General features: G+C 36.7%; 2 protein-coding genes across 2 annotated transcripts in view; both read left to right on the top strand.

Moving 5' to 3' along the window:
- Window positions 1-2,860, top strand: part of ahnak (AHNAK nucleoprotein) — a 19,431-nt gene extending 16,571 nt beyond the window's left edge. The window contains 1 exon segment of the mRNA XM_031862665.1: window positions 1-2,860. This exon segment is cut by the window's left edge and continues 4 nt beyond it. Coding sequence (XP_031718525.1) covers window positions 1-1,872 — 1,872 coding nt within the window. The 3' untranslated portion in view covers window positions 1,873-2,860.
- A 4,473-nt stretch (window positions 2,861-7,333) lies between these two features.
- Window positions 7,334-13,055, top strand: part of klhl4 (kelch-like family member 4) — a 29,205-nt gene continuing 23,483 nt past the window's right edge. Inside the window, exon 1 of the mRNA XM_031862667.1 lies at window positions 7,334-8,107. The gene's annotated coding sequence lies outside the window, so the exon portion shown is untranslated. The remainder of the gene's footprint in view (window positions 8,108-13,055) is intronic.

Here is a 13,055-nt window from a genome sequence, read left to right as displayed (position 1 = left end):
GATATTGAAGGTCCCTCAGGTGGATTTGAAATGCCTAAAATCAAAATCCCATCATTTGGCTTCGCAGGTCCAAAAGTCGAGGTTCCAGATGTTGATGTAAACCTTCCCAAAGGGAACATTGATGTTAAAGTACCTGATGTTGACATCAAAGGATCAGACTTTGATGTTGAAGGCCCTGATGCACAATTGAAAGGACCCAAAATCCATATGCCATCAATATCAGGACCCAAGCTGCCAAAATGGGACATGGGTCTGAAAGGGCCCAAAATAAAGGGAGATTTCGATGTGTCAGTTCCAAAGATTGAAGGTGACATAAAAACACCTGACATTGACGTCAAAGGTCCAGAGTTTAATATTAAAGGGCCCAAGGGTGAATTTGAAATGCCTAAAATGTCATTGCCATCATTCAACATCAAAGGTCCAAAAGTGGAGGGTTCAGACATTGATATAAAACTTCCCAAAGGAAACATTGACATGAAAGCACCTCATGTTGATGTCAAAGTAAAAGGGCCTAAAGTCAAAGGAACGGTGGATGCATCAGTGCCCAAATTGGATGCAGATATCAGAGGTCCAAATGCCAACATTGCTGTACCCACCATCACTATGGAAGGTGGGTCTATTGATCATGGACTGACCGGTGTTACATTTCCCAAGTTCAAAGGTCCTAAGTTTGGAATGAAATCCCCAGAACTTAGTGTGGAAGCACAAGGTTCAAAACCAGAAATTCGTCTCCCAGATACTGAAGCAAGTCTTGATGCCCCTGGTATTAATGTCAAGGTAAAGGGGAAAAAGGGGAAATTCAAACTTCCTAAAGTGAAAGGAAGGGCAAAGAAACCTGATATAGACATAGAAACATCAGCAGCAGACCTGGATTTAGACACACACAATATTCATGTCAAAGGAACAAAGGTAAAGAAGCCGCTTTTTGGTAAGCTTCATTTTCCTGATGTGGAATTAGATATCAAATCACCAAGTTCTGGTATTGACAGTCCAAATTTTCATTTGGGAGAGACAGATGTCAAATTTAATCCTAAAGGCCCAAAAATAAATGTGAAAGGTGGTGCAGAGATTGATGCAAGTGTTCCAGGGGGCAGTGCAAGCGGTGGCCTTCATTACCCAGAAGGTTCTGTAACATTTCCCAAAATCAAGGTGCCAAAATTTGGTATTGCTCTGCCTCAGATGGAAGGCCAGGCAGGTGGAGGAAATGTTGAATCAGCTAGTGGAGGAATGAATATAAAGTCTCCATCTGTCAGTTGCCAAGTCAGTTCACAAAATGTTGAGGTTCCCAGTCCAGAACTGAGGCAAAGAGAAGGAAAGGTAAAGGTAAAGATGCCAAAAATGTTTGGTAAATCAAAAGCAAAGGGCAGTAGTGCAGGTGACCTTCGGGGACCAGAGGTAGAATTGAGTACAAGTGGAAAAGGCAGTAAGGCACACACTGGGAAACTGACAGGTGGACAATTTGAAGTAGAGGGTGATCCTGGGCTCAGTGTGTCAACTAAAGGAAAGTCAGCCTCAATGGATCTATTCAAGAAATCAAGGCATCGGTCTTCTTCTCTGAGTGATGAGGGGGGGCTTGCAGTAAGTTCTTCTTCAGGTCACTTAGAAGCTGAGGGTGGTGACATTTCATTAGACTTAGGAGGAAGCAAGATCAAAGGAAAGAAAGGCAAGTTGAAGTTTGGCACCTTCGGAGGTTTTGGTTCAAAGTCAAAGGGCTCATATGAAGTGTCACTTGGTGAGGAGGGTGAAGCAGGTGCAGGTGTTCATTTACCCTCTAAAAAATCAAGATTGTCTTCATCTTCCAGCAGTGACAGTGGTTCGAGAGGTGGTTTCAGGTTCCCAAGACTTGAACTATCTGTTTCACCTAAAAAATGATTAATTATGAGGTAAATTAAACTCTTTCATGTACACCCAAATAGACTCTAATATGGCAAATTCTTCAATGCATACATCTTTAAAACCTAAGGGCACGTACACAGTCATCTCAATATTGTCAACTGTCATTTTTTTTCAGTAATTAGACAGGAGTGCATGAGATTGTTCAAAATCCCTTATAACTGTAAATAAGATACATTTGTATTGTAGTAATAAATATTGTTTTTTTGTACATAGTCCAGATTTATTGAACACATGCCATCCCACCAAATTTTCACAAATAGTTCATTACAGGGTTGTCATTTTGTCCTATTTTATGCTATTAAATGAATGTTATTAATGAACAGGTGTAGTATATTTGTATCCAGGGGTTTATTGCACAGAACAGATAGTTACAATTGTTATTTTGAAGGAAAATGTTGTTTGTACACCCAGACATGAGTATAAACAGTTACCAGTTCTTTTATGTATGAAATGATTTTATTTTCAAGCTTTGTAATTATATAATCTGTGTAGAAGCATATTTAGGCAACATAGAGGTGGCCCTTTATAACCCATTCTGAAGAGTAACGGTGTTGTATATACCGTATTTGCAAAGACAATCACTGTTTGGAAACTATCAGTTCTCTGAAGTGCTGTTCATTTTTTAAGAAACTTTATTCATCCTCTGATTGTGTAACATTTCCGAAAAATATGCATTGTTTCATTTGTTTTAAACATGTTTCGCTTCCCAATCCTGTGTCATTTCCATCCTCACCTGTTCTGTTTCCTGTCACTGTCCTTTTGTACACTCACCTTATGATAATGTAAAAAACAAAACAAAAAAACAAAGAAACTGTCACTTTTAGACTTGCAAAAAAAAAATCTGTGTTAATAGCGAGTTGCATAGTTTTGATCAGATATGATGGAGATAAGGCATGCTTCTTTGGGTCTATTCTTTTGTGTGCATTCTGCCAAATAAACTAAATAAAACGATTTATAGAATGTATAAGGTTTCTGAAATCCGTATTTGCAAGTGCCTTAATCATGTGATATGATACAGGCAATACTTGATTGTGTCCGTCTGTATTTCGTTCTATGTTAGTCATTTTATCCACGTTTTTATCAATATCAATCATCCATTAATCAATCCAACTTGAGTCATCATTGAGTCATCAACAGTTCTTTACATTATGTATAGTTAACATATTAAACTTACAAAATTTGTGCCGTGACCACTTGTGGAGCCTTCACTCTCTACGCACAGGCAGTGGTAATATCATTTTTTGCTGCACACGCCTTGCACCGGTTTCACTACGGTGTATATTAACAGTGTTGAGTCATAGTATGTCAAAAAGGCATAAAAAAGTCATAGTAATGTATGTCAAAAAACTAATATATGTATATGTTAAAAAAGCCATAAAAAATTCATAAAAGTCATGATATATCATGTTGAAAGAAAATCATAAAAGGTGGTAGATATGTTAAAAAAATTCAGTGTAGGATGTAAAAAAATAAAAAAATAAAAAGTCATATTATAGTATCCCAAATTATGACACGAATTAATGCCATACTATAATGTTGGGGAAAAAAAGTCATTGTACAGTCAATAAAAAAGTCAGAATTACTCATAAAATAGTCATTGCATAGTATATTGAAAATAGTCTTAAACAATTCATAGTAGAGTATAATGAAAAAGTAATTAAAAAACGAATAAAAAGTCATGGTATAGCATGTCTAAAAAGTCATAAAAAAGTAATATGTCAGAAATGTCATAAAAAAGTCACAGTATAGGATGTTGAAAATAACATTAAGTCATGGTATAGCATGCAATAAAAAGCTATAAAAGTGAAAGAATAGTAGGAAGAAAAAAGTTATAAAATAGTCGTAAATTATGTCAAAAAAGTAATAAAAAGTAATTGTATAGTATGTTGGAAAAATGTAATCGAAAAGTATGTTATCAATAGTCATGAGAAGTTTGTTGTATAGCATGTTATTAAAAAGTCTTCGTATCGTATATCAAAAAAGTCACAATTAAGTCATACTAAATGATGTCAAAAAAAGTCTGAAAAGTTATAGTATAGCAAGTCAAAAAAAATTCATAAAAAAGCCATAGTGTAAGAAGGTCATATTGAAGCATATAAAAAATCATGAAAAAGTGGTTGTTATACCGAAAAAAGTAATTAACAAGTCATCATATAATATGACAAAAAAAGTCATTTAAAAGTCACAGTACAGTATTTTCGAAAAATGTCAGAAATATGTCTATAATATATCAAAAAAAGTCAGAAAAGTCAAGGTATAGCATGTCCAAAATAAGTCAGAAAAAAGTCATAGTATAAGTCTTCACAAAATGTCAGAAAATATCATAGTATACAATGTTGAAAAGCATAGTGTTGCATGTTGAAAGAATTACAGAAAAATCGAAGACTAGCATGTCAGAAAAATCATTAAGTGTAATATAGTATGTTGAAAAGAGTCATAAAAATGATTGTATAGTATGTCTTAAAAAGTTATAAAAAGGTGATAGTATGTCTAAAAAAAGTCATATTATAATATGGTGAAAAAAGTTTAGTATGACCAAAAAAAGACGGAAAAAAGTCATATTAAAGTATGTCAAAAAGTCCTTTTCATAATCGTGCAGTATATTGAAAAACATCCAGAAACAAAATATAGTATAACATTTCAAAAAAGTCTTTAAAAAGCCATAATATTGTATGTCGAGAAAAAATATCCATAATTTAATATGTCAAACAAAGCCCAAAGAGAATGTCGAAAAAAGTCAGTCATCTGCCGATTAAAGCCAAAGTATAGCATGTTGATAAAGGCCAGAAAAAAGTCACATAGCATGTCAAGAAGTCAAATAAAAAGTAAATTGTATCATATTTCTAAAAAAAGCCAAAAAACACAGGTTTCAACAATTGTTTAGTATGATATTGAATTCCTGTCTATTATTTTGTGTACACATATTTATTATTTACAGTTATGTTAAGTTGATGATCTGATAGCAGATATCGGTACTAGTTGGTGCTGTTTAGCCGGCTAGAGGTTATAGGGCGAAGTAATGAAAGAGGAGAAAGAGGAGAAGTTGGTTTTGGCTTGTCTGGTTCGGTGTTGGGACTTCAATAAACTTATGAGGAATACCCAGAATGTGTTGGACCGATTTCTTACTTATCATACACCCAGGTCATTTACACTATTTTGAAAAATATGTCAAAAATTCATAACCAATTCATGGAATAGTATATCCAAAAAAGTCATCGTATAGTATGGTAAAAAAATACAATAGTATAGCATGTCGAAAGAAGTCATATATAGCATGTCGAAAAAAGTCAAAAAAGTCATAATATAGCATGGCGAAAAAAAGAGTATGTCAAAAAAGCCTTACATTTTTTTTAGTTTAGTACGTCAAAAAAAGTCAGTAAAGTATATTAAAAAAATCATAAAGAAATCTTAGTTTAGCATGTGGAAAAAAGCTATGAAAAAGTATTATGGCATACTGTACGATGATATTTTGTATTACTTTTTTATATCAGACTATTGTAGCGAACCTGTACAGTCTTGAGTTTTGTATTAGAGGAGTCAGTCTGTCATCTCCCTCTCTCTGGCCAATCACGGGTATGCACTGTACGTGTTGGTCAAGGTGCGCGCCTGTGATTGGTAGAGCAGAGGGGGGGGGTTACCTGCTCTGTGACATGAGCTAGGAAGGGTTATTGGACCGGGACAGATGAAGAAGAGTTGTAAAACTGTATGAAACTTTGTGTTCACTTATGTAAGTTTGCTCGGCACTGTTTTGTGTGGTTTACGTTAATAAACCAGTTCATGCATGGACTTCACTCTTGTCTCCGACTCATAAGTGGGACATTACAATATTATAATATCTTTCATGACTCTTTTATGGCATTATATACTTTGATATTTCTTGACATTTTGAGACTCTTTTATGCCACACTATACTATGATATTGATAGAACATGTCTATGACATACTATACTAGGCTTTTTATGACTTTTTTGACATACTGATCAAATACATTTTTTATATTTATTTGGTATATTATACTATGAAATGTTTTATGACATACTATACTATGCAATTATTATGGTGTACTATACATAGGACAATATTTCGAGCTGCTTCTGACAAGCCTCCGTGTTGTTCTCCAGCTGTTCCAGAATTTTTTGCAAGGATCGTGATGCAAAAAAACAACAAAAAATGTACATACACTTAATTATTCTTATATAAAAATCTCGTAATTTGACTGTAGCAGTTTCCACCTGTGTACAGGTGATAGTGTTTTTCAGGTCCATCTCTCTTCACCTTTCTGTCCTCATCTCCATCCAGTCTGCTCCTGCTCGTCCCAATCCCTCACCATCTTTTCCCTGAGAACCAACAAAGAACACAAATGAGCTCCTTAAACGGGCTGTAATGTCAACTTCAGATTTTCTGAAGTTCTGGTTATAGTCAAGTTTTGGATAATGATGATCTAAAGAAGTTTAAATCACTCTGAATGATGTCTGAATGTCCATGTCTATTACAGACCATATAATTTCATGAATTTTCATAAGGTCATGACGAAGCTTAAGAGGCCACTGAATTAAAAATATTGTGTACGCTCTCAATATTCCACAACATTAAACAGCTGGTAATGAGAAAAAAACAAACATCCTACCTCAGAGCTTTAGCAAAGGAAAGATATTATCTCAGTTGTCCTGTATATCGTTCCTCTTCTTCCCAGATATCATCCATTGACGCTGCATATCTAAAAATATGCAATAAACAAAATAGCCTGTCTTAAAATACAACACAACTAACAGTTAAAGTGAAAAGCATACAACAAGAATTTGATTTTATAGAATTCATAGTTATATAGCTAACATTTACACTCGAAAGTGGAGAATTCCAAAACATTCATGAACAAAATGACAAAGATACACAGGATTTGGCAACCTGGTCTCACTCCCAAATCATTAAATACTTACTGTTGGTCAGTGCCCCTTGGTCTTTGAACTAACTCCAACGTAAACCCACTGTGTCATTATAAAACTGTCAAAACAACAGCGTAATATAAAGAGTGAGATAGTTTGCACAGGTCCAGTGGTATGGGAGGGGGAGGGGTTAAACAAACATAGGACTTTCATTCCAGAGACCGTGAGTCGGGTCCTGTGTGAAACTTAAGGTCAATTTTGACATTTTTGCACATTAGTCATTAGTCACATCTTGAAAAGACACTATTCCTTTAACGAGAGGAAACTGACATGGCATCCCTGCCTTGTCCAAAACTAACACGAGGCGTAGAGTGGTGCCTACAGCGCCATAGCTTGAAGCTTAGAGCCACTGACCAAGTGTCAGCATTTGCCGAGTTGGGAGTGAGAATGTGCTGGATTTGGACAAAGCTGTATTGACTAGTTTATAGTCTACAGCTGCTTTTATCTAAACCAAACAGTCATGACATGAAATACACATAACTGTATGTCCGTTGTAATAGATAAGCATGAATAATAGATACGTATGTGTTGTGATTAGACAATTACAGTTTATCATTCAGTTGTGTTGAACAAACAGGATATTGTAATACTGTTTAGAAGAAAAAATACAATTTAATTATATACGTGTATCACTAACTGTCACATTATCTACAATGTAGCTCAAATTTGGCTTGAATGTGGGAATGAAGATGGAGAATGTGGTCATTTTGGCAAAGCAGTTTTTTTATACCCCTTTGAGATGCCTAACCCATGAAACTAAACTTAAACTGTTTCAGAGAAAATGTTAGATATGCCAAAATGTTAGATGTGTGAATTCTAATATACCACCACTTTTACATGGATTTGATAAATACAGTCTTCAAAAGACTTTTAGACTGACTTTTTTGTGATGATTTAATTCTGCACTATATATTATCACACTCTTGGTCACATTAAATGTATTAACAAGTGTTAAAGAAACACAATCTGTGGTGTAAGGCTTTGTGAAAGCAGTGTTTTACCTCAAACACAGGATGTGATCCCAGTGCCCCTGGTTGCTTGAATGCAGTTATTGTTGTAGTGCAGAGGAAGGAACTTATCAGGAGTTTCCTTCAAAAGAGGAAAGTGCAGCCTTCCTTTCTGGAGAGGCAAACATTTTTTGCTGAAAGAGGGACACAGGAGAAGAAAGAGTTCAGCACAGTTCCTCTGTGTAAGTTACTGGATTACATGCAGTTTGCCTCTGTTGGACTTCCATTTTAGAAGATAATTGCTGAAGATCAGTTTCTTAGGTAAGAAACATATTTATTACTAACACGTTTTAAACTGACATAGAAAAATATTTTACTTTAAACAGTAGCATAAATCTGGTCAGTTCCTCTGTAAAAAAAATGCTATTTTTTACTCTATATTCTGGTTATGGTATGTCCATGGTTACAATCAGACGTGTCCAAAACTGTCTATGCTATAGGTTCCTATAGGTTCAGGAGGAACAGTAACCTTGGCAGTTCAGAACACTAAACATAATTTTCTCATTCATTTTCGACGTGTCCCCCCTGACCTCCATAGTGAGTGAAAGGCTGCATCTCGTTTCTGTATATTGGTCAAAAGCATATGAGGTCAGGGATGTTACAGCAAATACTTAAGAGATTCTTACATTTGAAAGTAGTATTTTTTTGCCATCAAATTTCAAATCACTATTTGTGTGTGTATGTATGACTTGTACATGCTGTGAGTGCCGGTGAGCATGTGTTAGTGTGTGTGAGTTTAATTATTGCTGAGCTTTAACCTCTTGTTCGTCTCATGAACATATGTCCATTGTATTTAAAATATCACTACCAAACACAGCATGGGATTTGACATGTGAGGCCTTTCCTTCATCTTTCCAAGATGCATTTAGATGCATTTAATGCTAGGATCTTGCAGTTGTAGCAGGGGGTGGTGGGTTTTCCCATTCATGGTTGTATCCCACATACTCCACAGTATAATCCTGTGAATACAATGTAAAACACCCTGTACATGGATTTCCGAGTAAAGCATGGATGTTGTAGTTTTCCTTGGTTCTAGGCTTTTTACTGATTTACCTTCCATATTATATAAGACAATTAATCACATGTAATACATATTGTTTATACCATTATACAAAAAGGATTTAGGATGTAGTGCAAGGAGAGAATATCTAGGTATGTTCACTGGGGAGGCAGATGTTGGATGATAATGTGGTTTACCACACCAGTCTGACATCTGACATCTCATGTGTCATGCGGAGTGCAGCCAGATGGTGTCCTTGACTCCTGCAAGAATAAAAGAGGTTACACAGTGTGATGGCATGTTACTATACATTAGATCATATCTCACTCTAATAGGCCTTTCTTTTTCAGTGTCCTGAAAATACACTATTTATTCTATGGAACAGTAATAGGACTGATGCTGAATAGATGTAATGGTAGATAATACATTAAAGCTAATAAGGATTTGGATAAAACTGTTTAATTTCTGTATTTTCACTGATAATATAATTTCACACTAAATATTACCCTTTTTGCTCATTTTCATTTTTTCCAAATCTTCATGTTTTTCTGGGTACAATACAGCAAATACACAGCTTTATTTAGAAACTGCTTTCAGATCATGTTTGATTTAAAAGGTCTCAAGTGCAAAGGAGCATCAAGTGCCTATTGGACTAAAATAAATGCATTTGAGAGACATTAGGAGATTTTTTCACAAGTTTACATATACAGGTAATGCCAGGGATAATAACAAAATCCATATTATTTACATTTTTATGCCTGTAGTAAAGCATGTCTGATTCTGGTTGTAGAACAGTGGAGGGAGGTTAGTAACCACTATTTTATTTAAATATAATGTAGATAATGTATTGCATGTACATTATGACACTTAGTGAAAGTGATTAGAGCATTACTTAGTGCACCACCATGAAAAAAAAATGTGTGCAACATACTCAAGCTTGTGATCAATACATTTCTCTACATCCAAAGGTGTTGCTGCTTTTAATTAATGGAAGGCATTCCTTCCCTGATGGCATTATAGATGATCACTCTCTCTGCCGTGAAACAGCAAATGTCAAAAGGTGATGGTCTAAGGCACAGCAAACCAAGATGGCTTCCCTTACAGACAAAAGGAAACCCTAGAGAGCTGATCCATTGCTCTGGTAGATACACAAAGTCAAAGCATGAAAGGACACTCCTTCAGTTATCAGATCCCAAGCAGGGAGCAGTTGCTTCATGCTGATTATTTTAGGCTCCAAATTAATGAAATATAAGATATTTTTATAGGAAGAGAAAGCTCTTATTAATAATAATTTAGTGCTTTGCCTTGTGACTGTGAAAATAATGTTTAGAGCTCATCCACTCTCTCATTAGCATGGACACTTGGATATAAACAAAGGATGATCCACAAACGTCATGCAGTCATCTATCCTTCTGTAGTTTCTACCATAGAGTTTATTTGAATAATGCATTGACTTGAACATTTTATTATACGTATTTCTTGATCTGACAGTAGTTCTAGGAACATCCTACCCAAAGGTAGGGTTGGTAATCTTCAAAAACATTTTTGTTGTATTTGTAAATTCTTATTAGATCCAGACGGCAATCAATGAATCAAATGTTCAAGCAGAAAAAAAAGATCCAGTATCTGTGGCTGTCACGGGTCAGGGTCCTGGGAATGAATTGATTGTCTACCTGCCTGCCATGCACTCATTGTGCATCAACACAGTCTTCCACAAGCCGCTAGCTTGACAGCTGTGCATACTAATGTTCGTTATGATATGTTTACGTTCATATTGGTACTTTTGGGGGAGTGGCTTTGGAAGTAGGAATGAAGGGATGGGCTGTTAGTGTTGCTGACTTCAAACTCATTTTAGTAGGAAAGACTTGATACTTACAAATCAGGGAATAGAGGCAATGTGCAGTCTGTGAGTGGAAGATATTTAAACATCCTTTTTAAATAGATCAATGCCCGTGCCCATCAAATAACATGGGCAGTTATGGTTTAGGTAGATACTAGTGGACAGAATAGCTGGTTGTGCCACTCTTCCAAACCTGCAGTGGGAGGTTTGTGGAGGCGGATGAGAGATTGTACAATATTGAAATCCGGCAGTTTGAGGGTAAGGTTCTCCTCTCACCTTTCTCATGGAAGTGAGAATCAGGAAACTAGTACAGAAAGACTGTGGTGCTTTTTTTCATTTTTATCTAGTTCATCGGAATAAAAGTTCACTGCAAATCTGTTATGTCAGTGTGTAAGCTTGCAGTTATAAAAACACAGTGTCAATAGGGAGGTCAGGATCAGAATATTAACCTTGATTGAATTATTTCAACGTTGAAACCCATAAATCCTGAGCGGATGTTATGCAGTATCAGCCAAGTAGGATAATGCTTGTTGTGATTCACAATCTTTCATGGTTCACAATCCATTTCTAAATTCAATTACCACCTGCCCCATAGGCATATAGAGCGTCCTTTGACAACTGGTTCAAAATAAAGTACTTAAAACATCCCGATCAAATAGCGTAGAGAGAGAATATGATAGTGGTTCTCAAGCCTTTTTGGAAATGGGGACCGGCAAGCTGGCAAAGAGTAGTGGGTGGGTGGGATTCTTTGTAATTTAAAAATACAAAATGTATCCACTCTGTGAATATGCAAATGTGTCAGACACAACATGTCCCTTACTTCACTATAACATCCATTATCAGTGTGTGTGCACTGGTGGCATCACATTATACACAACCTCTCACCCCAAGAAGGGATGCACTGAAGCTGCCAATACCGAGTACCGATCAGATACCAGTGTTTAATTGATAAGCTGTATGCCTCACTCTGTGGATGTAACTGGGATCATTCTTTTATGTGCAATGGAGCATCAGGCCGACTTAAACACTGCTTTCTTAATTATTGCTTTCAATAATTTCATAAGTTATCAATTAAATAATGGTATTGCAATACGAGATTGGCCTATTGTCATTGATACCCGATCCGGCTATTTGAATCAATGTCCAGTATCGAAGTCGATACTGATATCAGTGCATCTCTAATTTGAAATTGAGCACAGAGAAAATGCGCCTGATTCATTCTGTACATTAAACGGGGGATGCTCAGCTCTTGTCAGATAACATCCATGCAGTGCAGTAGCCCAGTCGTGGAGAATCACTACCCTCCACCATACCATCATGCTCTTTTCATATGCTGGTGATGCTGTCAGCATTGATCTCCACCTCCAAATTAACTTGTGCACTGTTCCACTGTCCCTTTGCCTTTGAGGTATGGGTTAAGGTGTGGTATCTCAATTACCTGCATGGTGCAGTATTATCCTTATGCAGAAGCAGGATCTATTTTTAAATGCAAAAGACTGTTTTGTGAAGCCCTGACTGGGGAAGAGGCAGCTTACTGACCTTGAAGGTTCATCAGTATGTAGTTTTTCACTTGTAATCACAGGGGGCTTTCAAGACAGTGACTGAAGGAGAATATTTTTTCTGCATGGCTACGTACACTGAGACAGTCCCCCATGGGATTCTGTTTGATGTGAGAATAGCAGACTGCTCAGATGTGTGTTTGTGTGAGATACATTTTACTTGCCTTGAAGAGTGCGTGTTGATGTGTGTTGGTTATTTATGAGACTGTTATTAATGGATCCTGCTTTTCTGTTTATGGATGAGCATGCCTATCAACATTAATGGATTACAAGCTCCTACTACAGTTATAGTCCTGATAGTACAGTGTAATAAGTAGTCTTCCTCATTCCCTCCTTCAGCAAGCAGTAATTTACTTTCATAAGGTGTGACCTCATCATCCTGGCTCTATGATACACCCCCCCCCCCCTTGGAGCCCTGTTATACCACAAAAACACACACTAACACACACAGGGCCACACTGAACAGCAGCAGAGGGGACTGGGCAGGGCTTGGGAGATTTTCTCATTTTATTTCATGAGTATATATGTCTATCTCTCAGTGTGTGTGTGTGTGTGTGTGTGTGTGTGTGTGTGTGTGCAGAGGAGAGACAAGCAGAGAAGGAGAGAGAGAGAAAACGAAAACAGGGGAGACGAAGGGGAGGGAGTGTGGATCATGCATGTGCATTAACTCAGCTCCAGCGGCACAGCAGCAGCAGCAGCAGCAGCAGCAGCAGCAAACAGAAACAGCAGCAGCACAGGAGGGAAAGAGAGCGAGAGAGAGGGGGAGAGAGAGAGAGAGAGAGAGAGAGAGAGAGAGAGAGAGAGAGAGAG

This window comes from Anarrhichthys ocellatus, unplaced genomic scaffold, assembly GCF_004355925.1.
Source record: "Anarrhichthys ocellatus isolate YVR2014 unplaced genomic scaffold, GSC_Weel_1.0 scaffold27, whole genome shotgun sequence".
Taxonomy (NCBI): domain Eukaryota; kingdom Metazoa; phylum Chordata; class Actinopteri; order Perciformes; family Anarhichadidae; genus Anarrhichthys; species Anarrhichthys ocellatus.
This window is presented reverse-complemented; position numbering and strand designations above follow the sequence as displayed.